This window comes from Daphnia magna, linkage group LG3 (genome assembly GCF_020631705.1).
Source record: "Daphnia magna isolate NIES linkage group LG3, ASM2063170v1.1, whole genome shotgun sequence".
Classification (NCBI taxonomy): domain Eukaryota; kingdom Metazoa; phylum Arthropoda; class Branchiopoda; order Diplostraca; family Daphniidae; genus Daphnia; species Daphnia magna.
In genome coordinates this window covers 2,997,587-3,018,457 of record NC_059184.1, presented here as the reverse complement: position 1 = coordinate 3,018,457, position 20,871 = coordinate 2,997,587, and the positions used below count along the sequence as shown (strand labels likewise).

Below are 20,871 nucleotides of genomic sequence, written 5' to 3'. Positions count from 1 at the left end.
TGTAACCGCCATGTTTTAGTACCCAGAGTTGTTCGCCAATTGCCCAATCCGGCTACGATCTGCTCTTCTTCTGTATGGAGCCCCTGGTACCGGTAAAACAATGTTGGCTCGTGCCGTTGCTACTGAATGCGAAGTCAACTTTATCAGCATTAAAGTGAGAATGAACACAAATTTTGTTTTTTCCTAAATGAAAGTTTAATATGAAATATCCCTTCCAAACAGGGACCAGAATTGCTGTCCAAATATATCGGAGCTAGTGAAGAATCTGTTCGTGAACACTTTCCGACGGTAAATCTATTCATAAACCATTTTACTAAATACTTGACAAAGATTCACTACTCATTGGGGTAGACAATTTAGCTTTTGCTCAGTATGATCAATAATTAGCGCATAGCTAGTAATTCGTGTTCGCCAATTTAATTTGTTAATACTTATTTGTTCTATTTCGTATTCCAGGGCCAGAAGTGCCAAGCCGTGTATACTGTTTTTTGACGAATTCGACAGCCTTGCTCCCAGGTAGCGTGTTCTTTCATTATATGATTTTTTAATATGCACTCTTTGAATTTTAAACGAGCCATTTGAAAACACCATTTTATAATCATCGGCCATGTTGTGGCAGTGTACTGTGTAAGCGAACCAGCCACACGGAATTAATGAACGTCACTTGGATGGGCTAGAGCATGTAGGATAGGTGAAAGTCGAAGGTGATGGTGATATTTCATCGCCGCTTTTATCAGAAGGTGTCATTGTGACGTTCGGGCGGTGTGTTATTCGAGCACAAAGCCTTGCTCATTAAGCACCCATTCACTTCGGGCTCATCTTTTTTTTTCTTTTTTCGTATTCTTTCCCCTTTCTTTTCGGTTCCACTGTTTGAGGCTTGGCTTGTTTATTTGTATTTCGGACGAGACCGTCTTTAACAAAGATGTATGTTTGTTGGTCCTTTGTGGATTGACACCGCTTTAACCGACACCGAGGTTCACATATGTAAGATGATGCATGCAACATCGCCCGCCTGCTGAGTGTCCCAACACCTTACCATACTCTACAGCGTGTTCTCCCGTATCCGCTATCAGATGTAAAAAGAAAACGCAGGGGGATACCTTTTTTTTTCCCTTTCTGATTTTCACAATCGTTTATTCGTGTTATTTTTAAAAGCCACAGCGGGAGGGGGGATATTATTTATTTTCTAAAATGTTTCCCCCCTTTTTTTTCTTGTTTGTTGATGTCTCACAAATCCTATTTGGTTTTTGGAGCTCTCTAAAGTTTCATTCTCTGAAATAATAATTCCCGCATCTACTCTTTCTCCCTTTCATTTTTGTTCCTCTATGTGTCTGTGCTTGCCGTCGCATTTGAAAACTTTTCTTTATCTTCATAATTTTGCAGGAGAGGTCATGACAGCACAGGTGTCACGGATCGGGTTGTCAATCAGCTGCTTACGGAATTGGATGGGGTGGAGGGCCAAGAAGCAGGTTTATGGGTGCTGGCAGCCACATCCAGACCCGACTTGATTGACCCTGCCCTTCTTCGCCCGGGCCGTTTCGACGTCTCAGTCCGTTGCCCTCTACCGGACAAGGTACTTTTCGAAGCTTCTTCTCGTCTTGTTTTTTGTGTACATGTTTTTATAGTACTTTTTCCCCCTTCTATTTTTAATTTGATTTAAGTACTTGAAAATTTTTGTATTTCGTTTCCTGCAGGATGAAAGGTTAGACATCTTGAAGGCGCTCAGCTCCAAACTCCATCTACCTGACGACGTCCGATTGGATGAAATTGCGCTCGAGACGGAACATTATTCGGGCGCGGACCTGCAGGCGGTCCTTTATACAGCCCAGTTAAAGGCCGTGCATCAACTGACTCAAAGTAAGAACCCAAACAATCAGTCTGACTGAATCAATCGAGCCGTAAAGAAATCTATTGGAAGAAAAACCTATCGAGCCTAGTAAAGAGAAAATTCTTCATTTTTTATATTTTATTTTGTAGATTATGAATATTGTATGAGTACCGAGTTTAGATTTCTGATGAGAAGCTACAGGGAAAAAACAGCAGCAAGAGAGTCTCGAAAAGATGTATGGATGAGACTTTATTTATTCCTTCCTTTTAATTCTTATTCTTCTTTTCTCCAACGTAACTGATCAAGATTTATGGTTCCCGTTTGCTCTTCCAGTCATAGAATTCGGTTTCTTTTCTGCCTTTTTTTTTTGGAATTGCGTGACGTCGCTTGCGGGGACATTCGTGCTCGAAGGCTTGACATATAGTCGCATATTTAGTGGGTGTCCAGAATGTCGCGATAAGAGGGTTAACAAATTGCTAGGATTATTCATTGGTTCATTGGATATTTTTATTCATCGACAATTTTCGGCAGGAAATAAGGGAAAGGCTATAACGAGCCTTGTTTGTAGGTTGCCGAATCCTTTATCAGATTGTGTATGTATGTTTCTTTATTGTATGCTTTGGCTTTAGGTGACAACAACGAACCTTCTCCAATACGTATCACTCATCAGTTGCTTATGAACGCTCTACGGGAGACCCGGCCATCGGTCTCGGCTTCGGAGCGGCAGCGCTACGATCGAATGTAAGTTACATTTGTTTACTTGTCTATATATCCCATACTTCTTTTTCTGACTTGTTGTCCAACAAAATAAAGCGACTAGATAGAAGAAAGGAGTTAAATTCAGTAACACGACATATTTCTGATTTATGTTTTTTCCTTCTTTCTTCTTATTTGATTTTTCATTTTTTTTTTTTTTGTGCAGTTACGAGAATTTTGATGCTGGACACAGCGGTACGACCGATGAGCCGGGTCCCGCCCGGGTCACGCTGGCTTAAAAAGAAAAAAAGAGGACGGCGGGCCAAGGAGGAGGAAGAAGGCAATCTGCATCATTCTACGTGGAAACGTCTTGGAGCGACGTGGGACGACTTCACATACAAGGTAGGCACATTTTCCATTCTTTTTCTTTCTTTTTTTTCCGGAAAAGAGAAATCCTTCCATCTTCTTACCGATGGGAGGGAAAAAATCGAAAAAATTCCGGCGGATCTTATCGTGTACTGACGTTCTCTCAATGAATGCCAGTCGAGGAAGAAAGGGTGGGGGGTAGTATAGCTGTCACGCGTGAAATAAGAACACCCGACGAGATGGTGTTTGTTCGCCTTTTTTTATTTTAGTTTTTTTTTTTTTTATTTATTTCTTTCGTTGTGTTATATTCAATTCAATATACACAATAAATAGATGAGTGAAAACCTCCAGCGGAAGGGAGAGGGGAACGTTGGGGCGAAGCCCGTCCCTTCTTTTACGTGCATGTGTGTGCAGACAGTCGGTAACTGATAAGCGATTTAATAACGACCCCCTAAAAAAAAAAAAAAAAGGGAGGGAAAATGGGAGACTAAGAAGATTAGAACTTCGTTCGGATGCTCTGAATGCTCGGATTTTGTTAGCAAAACCGACACAAGTCGTCGACTTTTTCCGCTGTTTCGCCATCGGATTGACTTTTAAACACGGAGTTGGAATAAGAGGCAACAAAGGAGGTTTAGACTGGATCGGGTTTTGAACTCTTGTGAAGTTTATCAACAAGACAGTGGCAACCGTGTCGTAAAAGAGATGATAGTTTTTTTTTTTTTGTGTGTGTCATTCTCTTTCTGCTTTTCCCCCATCAGTTCTGCGACTGTGACAGGCGATATACTACTAAACTGCGCGCATTTATTTCTATTCCTTTTACTCTGTTTTTTTTTTTTTTTTTATATTTTTATTTGATTTTATTTTTTGAGTAAATGGAATAGAGAAATAAGCCGATCCTCCTTTTTGTTGCGTTATTATTACTATTATTGTTATTATTCCAGCCGATGCGAGACGATAGCCGCTTGATATATATACTGTTTTTCTTTGCCTTCTTTTGTGGAGCCCACCGTGCTCGAACTTCTCCTTCCTTTTTTGTTGTTGTTGTTGATGCTACCCATTCAGTTGGTACATTTGAGGCAACCGTCGACGACGACGTCGTCTTCTTGCCGGAAATGAAAAGCCCACTCCAGCCGCGCGCGCGGCAGCTACCGGAACTGCTGGTAGGCGACAGGAGAGAATAGCTAGCGATAGGAATAGGAAGAAGGAAGAAAGAAAGAAAGAGAGAATAAGAAGATCGACAAGATAGTAGCTGATTCTTCCCCATCTCTCGTTGATTCATTTTCTCGTTGCCGTATTCTGTCGGTCTCCCTCTTTTTTGTTGTTGCTTTCTGTCACAACTAGTTATGTCAGTTGGCCGCCTTGTTTTGTCGCTTTTTATTTTTTTTCTTTCTCTCCTACAAAGTCGGCGCTTGTTGATCCGTCAAGGGGTTTTTCTTTTCTTTCTTTTCTGTATTATTTATTTTTTTTTTATCCGCTTTGTGATTTTTGCTACCGGAACAGTCTACTAACCGCCAACGCGTCCGATCAACGGCTCTAGGCAACTTGGAATCAATCGTCTTTTTTTTTCTTTTTTTTTTCTGTTGCGTTGATTGATGTCAACTTCTGCTCGAAAGCGTTGAATGCGACTTCAATTGTAACGATTCAATGGCCATAAATGACTTTTTGAAAATTGCGTTTTGATGGGACCTGAAGATAACAGGGTTTCTGTTTAAGAGTTCAACGATTGGCACGGCGCTACGTAGAGGCGTTTTCAAGTACCATTGACGCCAACCGAGCCTTCGAATCCATTTTTTCTTGTTTAGTCCGTTGAACGCATGACCGGCTTCGTTCGATGTCAGGCCGGCCGTGAAAATGAACGAAGATTTGAAACACCTAGAACGATCGGATCTTTCCCCTGTCTTTCATTTGCCTCTTTTTGAGGATGCGAAATTGATTATCACTTTGAATTCCGCTCTTTTAGGTCACTAGATGTTGTTTTTTGTTTTGTTTTTTTTTTTTTTTTTTTTTTTTTTTTTTTTTTTTTTTTTTTTTAAAATAAAAATATTTGGGGGGGGGGGGGGGGGGGGGGGGGGGGGGGGGGGGGGGGTTTTGCCCCCCCCGGGGTTGGGGGGTTGGGTTTTTTTTTGTTAAATGCCTTTGGCACGAAACCGCCATGAGTTTTCCGCCAATAGGTTTTTTTTTTTTTTTTTTTTTTTAACTTTTTTGATTGCAAATAAAGGGGATGAACGGTTTGGTGTTAACCGGTTGGCAGACGTGTGTCTGTTATCCCCGTCGGGGGTGGATAACGGCCCTTGTGTTAGCACTCGTGCGGATGGAAAGAAAGCAAATGGTAGGCGTCGGTGCATGATGTCGCCTCACTTTTTTCTTTCCCCTACTGTTATCGTGGAGATTGAAATCCACAGTTGCCGGACAATTCAATTACAATCGCTCCTTCTCGATCCTATTGACTTTTTTTATTTTTTTGTTCGTTTTCTCTTTTCCCATTTTGTCTCATATGTAAACTGGGAAAATCGTTTCGAACTGGCAAGGTTTTTTTTTTTCTAAGAAAGTTGATTTGCTGGGGGGAAGCGAATCCAAATCGATGAACCGTATGTCTTTAAAACGTTGATTGCCATCTTGTATTCGTCCTCGTCGAACTTCAAAACTTGTGATTTCACAAAGTTAACTTGCTAAATGTTGAACGACAGTTCCACGTGAAACTGGATGCTCTCCTCCGTGGCATAACCAATGCTTGTCCCAACATTTTCCTGCAAGCAGTTGAATTTTCTTCTTCCTTGTGGTCATGGTTTCTTTGCACACACACAAAAAAAAGGAATTTTGCATCGGGTTATGTACGGTCAGAAAAATTCGTTGGAATTATCCGCCAATTCATTCCCTCGGTTTTTATTGTTTTCATGTACGAATATGGTCCACTGAGTAAAGACATATTTCTACGGAGGGAGAGAAAAAAAAACGTGACGGGAAACGTACGGTATCTGCTCCTGTGTCATGGCATTTCCTCTGGCCTTTTTTTATTCTATTTCCCTTCAATTTTCCCTTTCAAATCCCTTTTTGCCTTGATGCGTGTGCGTACCATATTGGATGGTGTATAGACTATCTTTTCCCCCTTTGATTCGCGGCGTTTTTCCAGCACTGTGTGTGTTCTGAATAAACCATCATTTTCGGCTGGGCCGTCTCTCTCTCTTTTTTTTTTTTTTTTTTTGGCCGTTGGGTTGTGTCCGTGTATAGGAGCGTCGAGGTGATGATGCCGACGACGTGTTATCGTACGTGTGAGGGTAAGGGAGGGGGATAATTGGCTGCCAATGAAAGCCCATTCATTGGCCGCACAATAGTCGACTAACTGGGCCGATGAGTGCAGTGCGCGCACAGAGAGGAGAATTGCGTAGCGGCGTCGCCGGCGTCGACACCAACTTTCTTGCCCGCCATAAAAGCATTTCCAATTTTTCTTTTCTTTTTTTTTTTTTTGCGTTAGATTTTCTTGATTTATTTGATTACAACGCGTGTGGCTTTTTATCTTTGGGGGCGGTTCGTTTTTCATCGATTCGTTCATTTAATAATGGCAGAGAATTTTGTGCTTGAAGTTGTACTTTCTGTTCCCTCACACCTGTTTGTTTTGTTTTTGTGTTTTTTTCGCTCTTTTTGTTTTGCCAAGAGGCTAGTGTATTCATCACACAAAGAGGTTGGGTGAAGAAGGGCGAACGCTGTGGCTGGTTCATAGAAAATGGGACACACACACACACACACACACACCTCAGATGTTTGTTTTCTAGCTCGACGATATAGGGCCAGGGTGGGTGGTCAGTCGGGTCAATCTACACCGCTATTGCATAAACAGTGGATCAACGTATTGTGGACACAGTGGATCGTGTTGTTGCTCGCTGTATCGTACAAGTCGAGCCTTTTTGATGACCGACCCATTCTGTCTTTTTATCCGTTTTTTTATGTTTTGTTTGTTGTCCCCTTTCTCCCTTCGTAGCGCCTATTCTTTTTCGCTGTTTTGTGTTTGTGTCTGGCAATCGGGTTACACACAATGTAATCTACAAGGCAGGCCTCTATAGTGTTATTCTTGTACACTCCTTCGCGAGCGCTATTGCAGGGGCCCGGGGTGTTGTCCCTTTCTTTTCTTTACTTGTCTGCGGTGGGGCGAGCGATTGAGCGGCGTTGAACTGTATGAAAGGCGCTGCCTCTGCGCCCATTTACGTGCACATACATATAGCCTACTACTATTCGTGTAGTGTAGCGCATTGCTGGTCTGTCACACTCACACAAAAGTCTCTGTGTCGAAGCCAAAGTTATCCTTCGCCTCCCACCGTCCGCTCCGCAACCGACTCACAATAGGTGCAATAAAGGCGGCATTCAGGCGAAGCCAACAGCGACAAATTGCTGATCTGATTGCAGCTTCGTGTCCTCGACTCTTGTCCTTCCTCTTATTCTCCCTTTTTTTTTTTTTTTAGACGAAGAAGAGGGACAGGATTTTCTTTGCTATCTTTGGTTATGCGACCGTGGTGCCATGGTGCTGGGATCAGCATCGAAACCTTCTCGCGCATTGCGCTGTCCGTTTTTTTTTCTTTTCCCCCCAATAACAATACAAAAGCGACCGTCTCTCTTCTTGGTCATTGTGCGTCCATACATATGTATACTCTACGTACACAAACAGAGAAGAAAAAGAAAAGAAAAAAACACAATAGATAGACAACTCTGGAGTCGGGATTGTTCAGCGTCCAGGGGCCGTGTTGGCTTACCGCGATTGTGTGTCCAAATCGTTCAAACTTTAACGTTTGGGGGCCGGCCCGTAGAGAGAGGGGGAGGTATGTAAAAGATGAGGGAAATGGTCGAAACTCTTAAAGTCAGCAAATTTTAACTTTTTTTTTTTCTTTTTCTTTTCGTTGAAAGCGTTTTGTGTTTAGAGCTCCAGAATCTTTTGTGTCAATTTCTGTTGAAGTGAAGAAAAAAATAAGCGGACGACGGAGACACATCCGTTTTGATTTGTGTATAAAATGGTCGAATGCGATGTGCATGCACCGATCTTTGAATGGGGTTGTGCCATCCCGAGCTTTTGAGGAACTGTTTCTGTTTATGCATCCCTCCAAGGATTCTGGTCTTTGGTCAATATTGATCTTTCATCTTTGGCCTCTCGTGACTTGATTCTCGTTTCACTTGAAAATAAGATTCGCAAGTCATTGAAATCGCTGGCCGGACCCGACCATTTCCATCATTCAGGTTGTACCCCGTCGGTAGCTGCGATTCTTATTGAACAGCTGTTGTAGATGCTACTAGACCTTGTACAACTTTGCAAACCTACCGCATCACACTCGTTTCTCAGTTTACAGAATCACCTGTTCATACCATTAACGAATGGATGAGGCAGAGTGACATCTGTTCCGCGTTTGCATTCAAGTTCTGGCCATGCGATTCGTTCACGATGAGCGTGAATGAATTTTCCTTTTTCTTTGCTTCGTTTCTCTCATCGAATCGCCATAGTGGTGCATAACCAAAATTTTTGTTGAATCAGCATAGCTGAGTCAACAACTCGAGTGTGTATTTGTGGCGTCGATTTGCTAGGGCATGTGTTTAAGCCCGTGCGTAGGAATGTACATTCAAACGAAATTACGAATTGGAATAAGTATGTCGCCCCACTGGCACACCTGTCAATGTCCCGACACGTGCCTTATATAACTCGAACACATTTGCTCAAACTTCTGGTTTAAAAAAAAATTAAAAATTGTTTAGGAAAAAAGAAAAGGCAGCCGTGTTGCGACATCAACACTGCTTAATGCGTCCTTATTGTCCGTATTTTTTTGTTTTTTTTCCATTTTCTAACTATCGGAATCCATTTAAAACACTTAAAAGCGATGGTGGCGCAATCTTTGTCTTCTTTTCTACCTGATGTCATAATAATATCGTTGAGGGTGGGGGGGGGCTTTTGTTTCTAGTTGTGCGATGCACAACAATCAGGTCTGTGATGATGTGACGATAATAGAACGCCCGTCTCTATTTGCCCAAAGTGCCGGAACGAAGAAAAGAACGCAAAGACAAATAATAATAAAAAAAAGGGACAAAACTATTAAAGAGAATAGCCGGCAGATGAAACGAAACCGCCCATATTTTTTTTTCTCCCATCTGATTAGTTACTTTTTACTCCTATTTTGTTTTTTTTTTTCCTTTTTTGTCTATGCAAGTGTGGTGGCAGGTCTGTGTGTGTGTGTGTGTAGGACACAGTATTGTACTTAAAAAAAAAAAAATGGAAAGCGAAACGATATCGGGTGGGGTGGGGGGTTTGTGGGGTGGAAGATGGGGGACGGGAGCGCGGCAGTTGTGTGCGGTGTGGGTTTGGCGGTGTCCTTTTGATGACGCAAAAGCGCCGCTCCAACTACTCTCGTTTTCGTTTCATTTTCTCTTTAGTCTCGACTCAGCCTTTTTTTTCAGGACTCCGATAAAAAATGCAAAGTCTTTCGGCCCGCGTTGACAATGGACAACGACAAAACGGTAGATAAAGAATCACCCCATCGGTCTGACGTTCTCTTGTCTTTCTTTATTATTATTGCTATTATTATTATTATTTCGCGTTGTATGTCGGAATACGGGTTGCAGTTCATTGTGTTTTAAACTTTGTAAAACAAAAAAAAAATGAAGCGGTGACGGGGAACAAAACTTAAGAAAAAAATGAGGGCAATTAAGCCACAAAGTCTCATTAAGTTTCGCCATTTATTCATTTATTGGTTTACGATGTTCAATTTTGTAATTGTAGTCGTAATTGAAATGACCGCCTTGTGTTTAGCACTCGAAAGCACAGCGACAGGACCGTTTCTCGTTTTTGAAGTTGCACTGCCAAAAACAGGGATGAATGTGACGACACTGTCTTTTGTGTGCGCTTGTTTGCCTTTTTTTTTTGTGGGTTTAAACCCCCCCGCTGCGGTTGCGAATGAGGGAAACGATATGGAAAAGAGACAGAAAGAGAAAAGGCCTTTTTGGTTGAATGTGGTTTTTGTTGTTTGTTTGATTTTTACGACGATTTGGACGTTTCAATCGTTAGTAGAAGGTCAGAAAGATTGGGAAATTCCAAAACTGAAACGCCAAACAAAATTGGAAATAAAACCGAGAAAAGGAGAAGAGAGAGAGACAGTAAGAAGAGAAAGAGAGAGGGCAGACGCATATGGAATGCTATGATGCATAGTAGAGTCAATTATAATTTTTTCTTTCCTTTTTTTTTTTGTTGTTGTTGTGTGGATTACACTATTCATGATTCTATTCAGTGAAAAATAGACCACAAAAAAATAAGAAAAGGAATAGATGGGGGGGGGGGTTTTGTGTTCCATTCTTATGGAATTTTTTTGTTGTATTCCATTTTTTTCCCCTGTTGTTAGTAGACCATCGAGAGAGGGCTGTCAGTTCACTTGTCTATCATTACGACTAGTGGCCCTGCTGCGGTCTTGTCACATCACCTGCTGTGTTCAACCAGCAGACAATCTGAAGCCCGGAACTCTTGGGTTAGCATTTTGACGGGAATCTGCTCTCTCTCTCTCTCTTTTTCTTGCTTCGTCGTCGTCTTTTTGGTTCGCTCCAACTGTGCAGGTTGTCCTTTACCATTTTTTCTTCACCATTCTAACTCGTATTTTTTTTTTTCGTCGTCGTTCCTCTTATTTTATCCGCCTATATTCCCGTACGTAGTGACATTTGATGCCAAGCTGGACATGCGCACGAGCCAACAGGCCACGGGCCCATTCTCTTTCCTTTTTTTCTTTTTTGCCTTTTTTTAAATTATGGATATTTTACAACGTTTAAAACACAACAGGATTCTCTGAATTTGGTATTGACTTGACTACACCTGTTATCGTTGTTTTGTTGGTGTTGTTGTGTTATTCTTTATTCTCTCTTTTCGTCCCTCAAACACTTAACAAACCAAATCACCAATTGCCCCGCAACAGACACAATGGGCACCAACAGCATAGGAATGCACACATTTAAACAGTCACACAAGAACACAACCGTCTCTCTGATTTTCTTTTTTTTTTTTATTATTTTCTTATTTATCGTCTTCTCTTTCTTGTTTGCCCTTCTTTTTTTTTTTGCTTTTTACTGAAATTCTGTGAGAATTTCTTTTTTTTTTTTTCCATTTTTACAGACAGGCTTAAAATTTAAAGAGAGTTTAAAACAGCATAAACATGAAATGGCCTATGACAAAGAGAAGCAAACCGAATACGCAAAGCTCAAAACTAGTCAGGGACGGATCACTTAAACACAACTTTTGGGATCCGGTTATCTATTCCGATACTTTTGTTTCCTTTCGTTTTTTTGTTGTTTTTATTTTTATTGTTATCCTGATTTATTTATTTTTGTTTTTCAATTGAAAATTTGGGGGATTTAAAGGATCCAAAGAGAATCCACGATTTATCTTTACGCTGGCTACGAACACGGGGGCTACAACATCGAAACTAATAATGTTGTGATTCGGGTTTTACAAGATGCTGGATAAAGAACACCGATGTTGGCGAGATGTTGGTATGGGCGAATTTGCGTTGATCATTGCGCCTCGTTGTTCGGCGTGCATCTGTTGATGATGATGGTGATTCATGCTAACACACAGTGGGCTACAACTGCAGCCCAAATGAGCCGATGTGCTGCTACCGCCACTTGGGCTGTTGTTGGTCGGATGGTGAGGATAAGACGCGGCGGCGGCGGCTGCAGCGGCTGCCGCAGCCGCTCCGTAATGAAAAGGAAAAAGACCGGCCGCGGCTGCCGCTGCCATCGTGGCAGCCATGGATGGTGGAGGAGGAGGTGGTGGCAGGAGTTGCATACCTCCTGTCGATGATGGAGCGTTAGATAGACTGATCGGTGTGGAGGACACTCCTTGCGTGCCGCTACGGGCCGTTACGATGGGGCATTCCGAATCGTAACTGGAAGCGGCCGATATGGGTCGACTGCTGTTGTTGTTGGACACTGGCGATACCCTGTCGTCTGGCACTGGAGATTTCTTGGATGAAACGGATTCGTGAATGGAGCGCATCATTTTGTGGTGGGCGACCAACTGCGAATCGAAATTGGCCAGATATTGTTGTTGCTGGTGATGGTTGACTGAATGGTGTTGAAGGCCGGCCGAAGCTGGATGGGTCAGCGGGTTAAACACATTGGAATCCATGCTGTAGTGGTACCACGGTATCTGGACGGTGGTAGCAGCGTGAAGTGCCGGATGACCCAGGGTGGCGAAACCCAAATGAAGACCGGGCAACTGCGAAGCGAACAGCATTCGAGAGTAGTTGAATTCGGCCCTTTCATTGGCTGTTCGGTCGTTTGCGACTGCTGATGTCGAGCCCGACGATGAAGCTGACGACGACGAAGCACTCGGGTGCGCTGCTGGAATCGTTCCACCGACCGGGTCAGGTGGCGAGAAAAGGTTACGGTTAAAACTGGGCAACATTGTCGAATTGTTTGGTTGAATGTGGTGGTGAGAATGCGTTGGCAGATGGTGCGACATTTGGTGATGACGGTGCGATGCCGTGTCTACCGAGTACGGATAACGGCTCGATTCTTTGGTCTTGCTGCCACTTGACATTCCGCTTTTGGGTTTGCGACGCGGCCGGTACTTGTAGTCCGGATGCTCCTTCATGTGCAACGCTCTACATAATCCATCGAAATTTTATTTTATTTATTTGATTTCTTTTTTTTTTTTTTTTCCTGTACTGGCTGTCATCGTCAAATCATTTTGAAAACCATTTTTCCGATCCGCCCTTTTTTTGTTTCTTTTTCTTTTTTTTTCCTACCTGAGTCTTTTGGCTTCGTCGATGAAGGGTCTTTTCTCGATTTCCGTCAACATTTTCCACTCGGCACCTATTGTAATGAAAGAGTTGAAGAAGAAAAAAAAAAAAATCGTTGACGGGGTGACTACGATCTTGATGGTCTGATTTTCTTTTCAAGTTGCTGACCATTTTTCTAATTTAATTTTTTTAAAGACACGAGTAGCACAAGAGGGAAACCGGTACAACCGGGACTTACCCAGCCGTTTGGATATCTCTGAATTGTGCATTTTCGGATTGTCTTGGGCCATTTTACGTCGTTGTCCTCTCGACCAGACCATGAATGCGTTCATAGGCCTTTTGATGTGATCGTTGTTGATGTTGTTGGCGTCCCTCACGTGTCCGTCCACGGGCGATGACGAAGTCGACGATGACGATTCCACACACATTGCAGCCATTTTGCGGCAGTAAACACTGGCTGTTGTAGGCGGCCGTTATGAAAATTAAAAAAAAGAAACACAGTCCAGATGCACACGTGTCGCGCGGGAAAACACGCAAAGGGCAACAGCCGAAATTCAGTCACGGACTGAATTGCTGCCTCCGTTGCAGTTGAATGTGATGTACGACCGAGACCCGACCGAACACGAGACCTTATAGGAAGTATACGAGCGCGCTGTAGCCTGCAGTCGAGGGCTGGTCGGTAGGGGGAGGTGGGGTATTAGTTAGGAGATACGTATGGAAGGGTGGGGGTGGAGTGTGTGCCAGTCCCGCGCCGACGCAGAGATCCAATGCGGCAATCTCTTTTTCCCTACTATACAGTTGCCTTCTTTCTCTTTTGTGTGTGTGTGTGTGTGTCTTTTCCTTTTTGTTTAGTCTTGTCTGTTCGTTTGGGAAGACGGTAGACAGAAGAAAGAGAGGGGAGAAAAATGGAAGAAAAGAAGGGGTGGTGACGTTTATGTAGAGCCAGCTCAAGATTGGCGATCTCTTCCTACATGCGTGTATGCTCACGTGACGCGTCTTTTGTTCCCATTGGCAAAGAAAACAATGCCCTCCTCTTTCTACCCTGAGGTTACAAGCTCCTCCTACACCGGAGGTACTTGGCATTCTGCCTTTAACCCGCATCACCCTTTCCCCTATCACTATATGATACACGCTCGTATGACACACCGTATTTCTTGTGCCCCCTTTCTATAAGATTTTTTTATATATTTTGTTTGAACGGGAATTCCGCATGGTTAATTTATTAGGGCACGTTGAACATATCGAATAGTGAAAACGTGCGCCTTCCGCGTGTTCTCGGCTCAGGTTGTCGCCTTGATCCATATGTTGATGTTGTCGTTTCACATGCTATCCAATTGTTGTTGTTTTTCATCCGTCCAGCCAGCGATGAATTAACTTGATTGTCCAGGTGCGTTAGCCAGCGACGCAAAGCTACTAGGCCCACCAGTTAATAGCAGTGAGCAAACGTGTTTGATAGCTGGGATGTTCTTGTTGACAATGTGAATAGGAGGTTCTACTTTTAGAACTAGTCCATTCAGTTTAGTTAGACAAAACATGAATTCCATGAATTTTTGTTGGTTTTTTTTTTTTTTTTGTTGAGTTTGTTTGTTGTTTTTCTTTTTATGTGTGTGTAAAATCTAGTTCTAGCCGTTTCGAACTTCGAACTTGACCCGCTGCTTGAATGTCCACAAATGATGTTTGCTGTGTTCGCTATCGACTTGATCGATTTCACGCTAGGTGGCGTTACCAGCCAGTAGAAGGATTCTTTGGAATCACGAATTTTGCACGGCATTTCGCCTTGCAATGTCTTTAAAGATTCGACCCAAACCGGCTTTTATCGTCGCATTTTTTGTTTTCTTTCACTTCTTTTTCTTTTTTCATGCACGTGTTCAATCAGTTTTTTCCGTCGTCGTGTTGCAGTGTCCGAAAGCAAACAGGAAGATCGAAAAAGCGGCCTCTGTTTGGTGGTTGCTTTGTTCGAAAAGGGATGCTTTTGAATTGCCATTTGATCAGCCCAAGCTCTGAATATTTTGCTGAAAAGGAGCTCAAGTTGTGAACAGGTTTGAACGATGAAAGTTGTCATTCAACGCTGGACGTTGTAGACGAAAAGAAATTGGAAAAGTTGGAAGGGTTAATGGTTAAAATCGTAGTCAAGAAAGCGTGCCGTTTTAGTAGATCAGCGACGTTTCTAATAGTTTGGTTGCACTTCATTCGTTCGGTCGGACATCCACAAAATATCGAAGCTCTTCGCGTCTTTGCAAATTTTGTGTTTTGTTTTCCGGTTTTCTCCGAGCTCTTCTGGGTCGTGCAACCTAATGAATCGAACGGAAGCGTACTTGAAAGAATTCGAACCTTTTGTTGCGGTTTTTTTTTTTGCTGTGACATCAAAACAGCAGCTAAACAAAGTCTTTTTCCCAAATAGAGTGGCATAATCAGAACGAAAGAATGTGTGCATTCCTTCTGGTTCTCGTTTGTACACAAAAGGTGAGGAGAACGAAACATTGAAGAGAACCCGCAATGTCACGGCTGTATATACGTACCATATATACATACAAAAAAAACACGATGACGACGCGTAGGGACAGAGAGAAAGAGAGAGAGGGTATACAAGTGATTGTAAAGAAATTTAAAGAAAAAAAAAGATATTCCCTGAGTTGTGTTTTTTAATTACGTCTGGATGTTGGGCACATTCCAGTCGACTTGCTATTCTGCTCTGCATTCACATTTCATAGAGAAAAATAACAGCTTTGCTGCTACTGCATTCACCCCTCCCACGTTTTTCTTTAATAGGCTGTTGACTTTTAATTGAGATCATTTTCCCGCCCCTTCTCGTTTTTCCGTACGCCTTTCAAAAAGTGTGGGGGGCTTTTGAATGTGCCATTAGTTACAGTCTTTCGTTTTTCTTTTTCTTTAAAATCCTACATGAAAAGAAAGTTTTGAGCGCAGAAAGAAAAAAAAAAAAATGTTGAAGTCTCTTCCTGTCGTTTTCTCTCTGTCTCGCTGTCATGTTTTGTTGTCGTCAAAGCTCTGCCACTGTATAGAGCTGCTTTTGAAGTAGAGGAAGTGTGGAAGAAGTTGTCACTTTTTCCCGGACACATCTTCTCTTTATCTTGTGTTTCTCCTCCCAAATTTTTGTTTTTTCTCTTTTTATATATTTTTTCTTTTACCTTTGCTCCCTGGTCGTTGATGTAGTCTCCGTTTTCTTCCTTTGTCTCCCTCATTATTTTATTGTTTGCTTTTTATTTTCCCTTTTCATTTTCAAATTTTTTTTTATTTGTGTTTAAGGGAGTCGCATGGAAGTGATGGCTGTTGTTTCGCTTTTCGTAGAAATCAAGTGTCTTTAACAGCAGCAAGGCACACTTAAGGTTTTCATGAAATAGAAAAAGAAAAAAGAAGAAGAAAAAAAAAGAGGTTTTATTTTATGACAATAGTTTTCGGAACAGCGAACAAAAATAAGCATTGCCGAGACGTACCTCTTTTCTTTCTGGACGATGTCCATCCTGGAAACTCTCTTGTCTCATTTGGGGAGGCACAAGAGGAAGAAAAAAGCAGCAGCGTCACCCAATCTATAACGACGCACTGACATCCCCCCCCCCTCTTTTTTATTTTATTTTATTTTTTTTTCATCTTTATTTCGTAAGCGTCAAGAGAAAACAAGGTGACGCAAAAAAAAAAAAAAAAAAAAAGAATTTTTGGTTTGGGGAGGGGGTGGGGTTTTCAATCAGCTCTGGTGCGAAATATTTCTTAGAATTCTATTCTTTGAACGTTTTCCCTTTAATTTGGAAATTCCCGAGCATTTCTAGCTTTGTTTTTATCTCGTCTTTTCATTTGGTTGTGTTCCCGTTGAACTTTGGCGATGAAAAAAAAAAAAAGGAATAATGAGCTTTTCTGTAACAACCAATTTCATTACAATCATCCCTGCTGCCAAATCACGGGGGCTCTTATCAATTCAGTCGTTATCGGCCTGAATTTGAATTATTGCAACGACATTGCCTTTTATTTATTTATTTCATTTTTTTCCATCTCGTATTTGAGGTTCTGGCTTTTTTCTTTTTAAACTTTCTGGTTGGAAAGAGCTCCATTGGCGCGCATAAACATAAACAGTTCAACAAGAGTTTTAATTTTTTTTTTCTCTTGTTTCAGTCATTCTTCTGTCGAGTTGATAAGCTCAACAAAGATGTTGGCGGGGTGTAGGTGAAATGTGTTTTACCTTATTGTGCACCAAACAGAAGGTTCTTTTTCATTTTTCATTGACGTCGTCGTCGCGATCAACTTAATGAAGTATTGTATGATTGCATAAAAAGGCTGTTGAAAAGGATTTTCGATATGTTGTGCTTTTTCTGTTGCTACTTTCACAGAAGGAAAAGAAGAAATTGGGCGTCATAAAAATTTTTGTTTTCTTTTTTTTTTTTTTTGCAATGACATCCTCTCATTCTCGCCTTTTCATACTTAGTTCCAAAACTGCCTTTTGTTGTTGTAACAAGTTGTCATCCTTTTTTTTTTTTTTCTTTTCTTTATTCGGCAAGTCATGTCGCTCGTTCAACCTTTTCTCTCTTGTCGTTTATTTTTTAGCTCCCGGATAACAAGGTGTTTTTTTTTTTCTTTTTTTTTTGCTTTAACACGTTTGTTATGATAGATGCATTTGTTGCATTATTCATCTTGGTTCTGTATCCTCCGTGAAGCAAACCTAAATGTCGGGTCGCGGTCAGTTCACGCGCGTGATAACAACTCAGACACCACAACTGTTTTGTTTGTTTGTTTTTTCTCCTGGTAGCAAAACGTGAATTCAACTTTCAAAAATATCGAAAAAAAAAAAATTAGAAGCAGATTTTTGTGTGTGTGTGTGTGTTTGTGGCTTACTACCGAAATCTATGCGAGTCTTCCACACTCGTTAGGCTTTATTGTGTCTTCGGCGCATATTGTTCTTTCCTACCGTTACGGCTGGTAGTGGTAGCTGTGTACTACAACAAATGGATTGTTTTGTTTTTTCAGCTGTGTCCCCCCCCTTTGGCCGTTTGCGAACGATAGTCTTGTTTTTTTGCCCCCTCCTTTTCGGTTACGCCCTAATATTTAGTTTTTTTTTTTTTCCTATTGTAGACTCGTTTCACGTATGGGGTCAACTTCAATGAAGTGGCATATTTGCTACGCATTTGGCTAATTCAATGAAAAAAGCGAAATGAAAACATTGTTCTTTTGTTGAGCAATTCGTTTCGCATTTGAACTTTTATTTTGTTGTTGTTGTTGTTGTTGTTTTGTGCGCGTATTTTGCAATGGGAATCTCTTCGTCATTGCCGTGTTTGACGTATTGCTCGACTAGCCCTCAGTGTCTCTTTTCAGGAAGCGAATCTAATTAGTTGTTTTGGAGTAGTCACTAAAAGGAAACAGGCTCCGTGATGGGAATAAAGGAGGCAGACATTGCGCTGGTAATTCGCTACGAACTGAAGAAAAGGTCGACACGAAAAAATGGAAGCCAGTTTTCTTTTTCTTTTTTTGTGTGTGTTTGAGGTGGTAAGCGGGTCCCCATTCTGTCCCGTTCAGCGACTCCTGCTGTGAAAGAAGGCAGTGACAGTAGAGGAAAAAAACCAAAAAAAACATTTGATTTTTTTTGGGGGGGGGGAGCTTTGCAAGAGTCATAAAAAGAAACGTTGGCTTCCACTGTGCACTACACTATATGCCTATACATTCAAACACCCCCCCGTTTTGTTTTGTTTATTGGAAGGAGAGGAGAGATTCTTTCGCGCCAGCGAGTGACACAAAAGAGGGCGTTTCGTTTGCAAAAGAGATTGTCACGCTCGAAGCTCTTTTGCTTCATGTTGGATCTTTTTCGATGGGATGTCGAGGCCCATCAGGTGTCTAGGAAAAGCTCTCTTGCTCCTTCTTCTTTTCTTTTCTTTTCTTTTTTACCTTTTGGCCCGGCTTTTTTTTTCGATGGGATAGGAAAGAAGAAGAAAAAAACTACGCCAGCCGTGACAGCGTTTTCTTTCCTCCTCATCGAGTCGAAAAGACACACACACACACACACAAAAAAGAGAGAAATAAAAGCTACTTGTCTTCGTCAAAAGAGTGAAGACCGTGGACGGCCGGACCAGTCGTGAAAATTTTCCATTTTTTTTTTATTCAACAATAAAAAAAAACAAAAATAAATAAAAGAGGGGGATGTGAAGTAACTGACCGCGTGTGCGTGAAAATGCAACTACGTAAAAACACTCGATGGAACGTGAACACAGCAATAAGGGGCTATGGGTCCATCGCATCAAAGTTCCAAACTTGTTGTTGTTCTACCTCTTTTTTTTTTCTATTTCTTTTTTTAACGATAACTTTGAGCGACTATTCAAGCGATGACAAATACTCGTCTTCTTCTTATTGCTTACGTGGTTCTTGGACGATTCTAGTGGGTGCAGGTTTGTCCAGAGGTAGTACCAACAACTTTGTTTTTGCAGTTTGATCTGCTCGTTCAAATTCGAGAAACAAACGATCAAATGGGAAATGGCAGCGCAGGAGAAGTAAATAAGGACAAACGTACCTTTAATCTTTCAATTCCATAATGTTTAGAGGCGTTTTTCTATTTTTGAATCGGTTGCTGCGCTCGATTGTTTCGCTAGTTGTATCGTTGTTGTTGTTGTTGTTCTAGACACTGTCCCGTCTTTCGTCTTTTTCATTCGCCCTGTCTACTGGCCAAGAAGAAAAAGGGAGCCCGCTCTTTTCAAATCGAATCAAAAGGTTATTTTCTGCTTGTTGTTTTCGCCTCTTTGTCGTTGACGAAACGAGAAGAGAATCGAAAAGTTTCGTTGATCGTAAACCCCCCCAACTGTGCCGGCAGTTGGAAACGTTTTGAAACAATCTCATTCGAGACAGAAAGCAGTCAACTAAGAAACAGCAGGTTTCCTTTTTTTTTCTTCTTCTTCTTCTACGATCTTTCTTTGAAAAAAAAAAAAAAAAAATCCTTTTTTCTTCATTCTTTTCAGGGTTTTTTCCATTTGATTCTAAAGGCTATTGATGTTTTTTTGGGTTTTTTTTTTTTCATTTAATTTAAATTTGAAAAGGACAAAGAGAAATCGTGAAAATGAAGAGAATTAAAAACACCCCCGCGTCTCCGTAAAAGGCTCCAGCCACTTGCTGAGTTGACACAAAAAAGTGCCCAATTCTTGAACATCAAACAATTTGTTTTTTATTCACAAAGGTCATTCGAGTTGATTGTCTTGCTCAGCCGCTTTTTCTAGACGACAATTCATTTGACCGACTGATTTCGATAGGTCCCTAACCTTAAAGTTCTCTCGCCATTGGAAAGTACTAATTGTAAGAGAAACCAAGACTTTATTCGCGTTTGAATATGTTTCGCGCGAGCTAAATGCAACTCAAGTTGTCATGTGCACCTGAATAATATAGTCTGCATCTATATGCGCTCACTCCATTCTGTCGCCGTTCTGTCTGTCTATCTGTCCTTGTCGTCTGAGCTTTTGGTTCTTTTTTTGAATGCGCCCGTGAATATAACGAAGAGCGAACGCCAGCAGTATGGAACTTTATTGAAATGTAAGCCGATTAGAGCCCAATGAAAAGCCGACTGGCGTGTCATTGCATCTCTCTTACTCTCCGTCTGTGTCTGTCTGTGTGTGTGTGTCGATGGGAGTTGGAGGGGGGGGGGAGCTCTGTGTGTCTGTGCGCTAGGAGATATGACACGAGAGAGAACCTTATTGTTCCCCACCGTACGCGCATTCAAAAAGCTTTTGCTGCTGCTGCTGCAGACAGAAGACACAGAGCCGGAAATTTCGTTGGCTGTTGGCTGCAAGGGAAAATCGTGTCACGCAGCGTTCCCGACTTGCTTCCAGTTGTTTGAATCCAGCGGCTAATGGAACCTATTATGATCCGTAGTCGTCTACTTAACGTGTGTATATTAAACAAAAACGCCTTCAATGTGTATGTGGCATCTCTTTATTCTATGCCGCGTCATGTTGAACCGATTCACACGTACGTTCCGCTAAAAAAAAAATAACTTCCGATCTTAGATTTTTTGTTCTCGGAGTGAGATGCGAGACTCTCAAAGGACAGGCTATGCGGAGAATAAGTCAATCATTGATCAGGATTTGATGGCGTTATGATGAATGCACGTCTGGTCTATTCACTTCTTTTTCTTCTTCTTTTATTCAATTTCTTTTTTTTTTATGTGTGGGGTGTGACAGCCGTCTGGATCATTGACTGGTTTTCCATCATGCTTTGATAAAGGACGGATTACGTCCCGGCCGTGTATTCATC

The 20,871-nt window shown here is 41.7% G+C and overlaps 2 protein-coding genes across 2 annotated transcripts in view; one reads left to right on the top strand and one right to left on the bottom strand.

The window, feature by feature from the left end:
* Window positions 1-20,871, top strand: part of LOC116918957 (peroxisome biogenesis factor 1) — an 85,488-nt gene that overhangs the window by 3,088 nt on the left and 61,529 nt on the right. The window contains 8 exon segments of the mRNA XM_045171104.1: window positions 20-154; window positions 223-276; window positions 278-288; window positions 457-516; window positions 1,384-1,573; window positions 1,695-1,857; window positions 2,458-2,569; window positions 2,751-2,926. Of these exon segments, the coding sequence (XP_045027039.1) occupies window positions 20-154; window positions 223-276; window positions 278-288; window positions 457-516; window positions 1,384-1,573; window positions 1,695-1,857; window positions 2,458-2,569; window positions 2,751-2,823 (798 nt within the window). The 3' untranslated portion in view covers window positions 2,824-2,926.
* On the bottom strand, window positions 10,728-13,282 carry LOC116918963 (transcription factor Sox-1b). The gene is made up of 3 exons (XM_032924784.2): window positions 12,881-13,282; window positions 12,649-12,715; window positions 10,728-12,504 (listed from the first exon to the last, which is right to left on the bottom strand). Exons 1-3 carry the CDS (start codon window positions 13,077-13,079, stop codon window positions 11,346-11,348), a joined length of 1,425 nt encoding a protein of 474 aa, XP_032780675.2. The 5' UTR covers window positions 13,080-13,282; the 3' UTR covers window positions 10,728-11,345.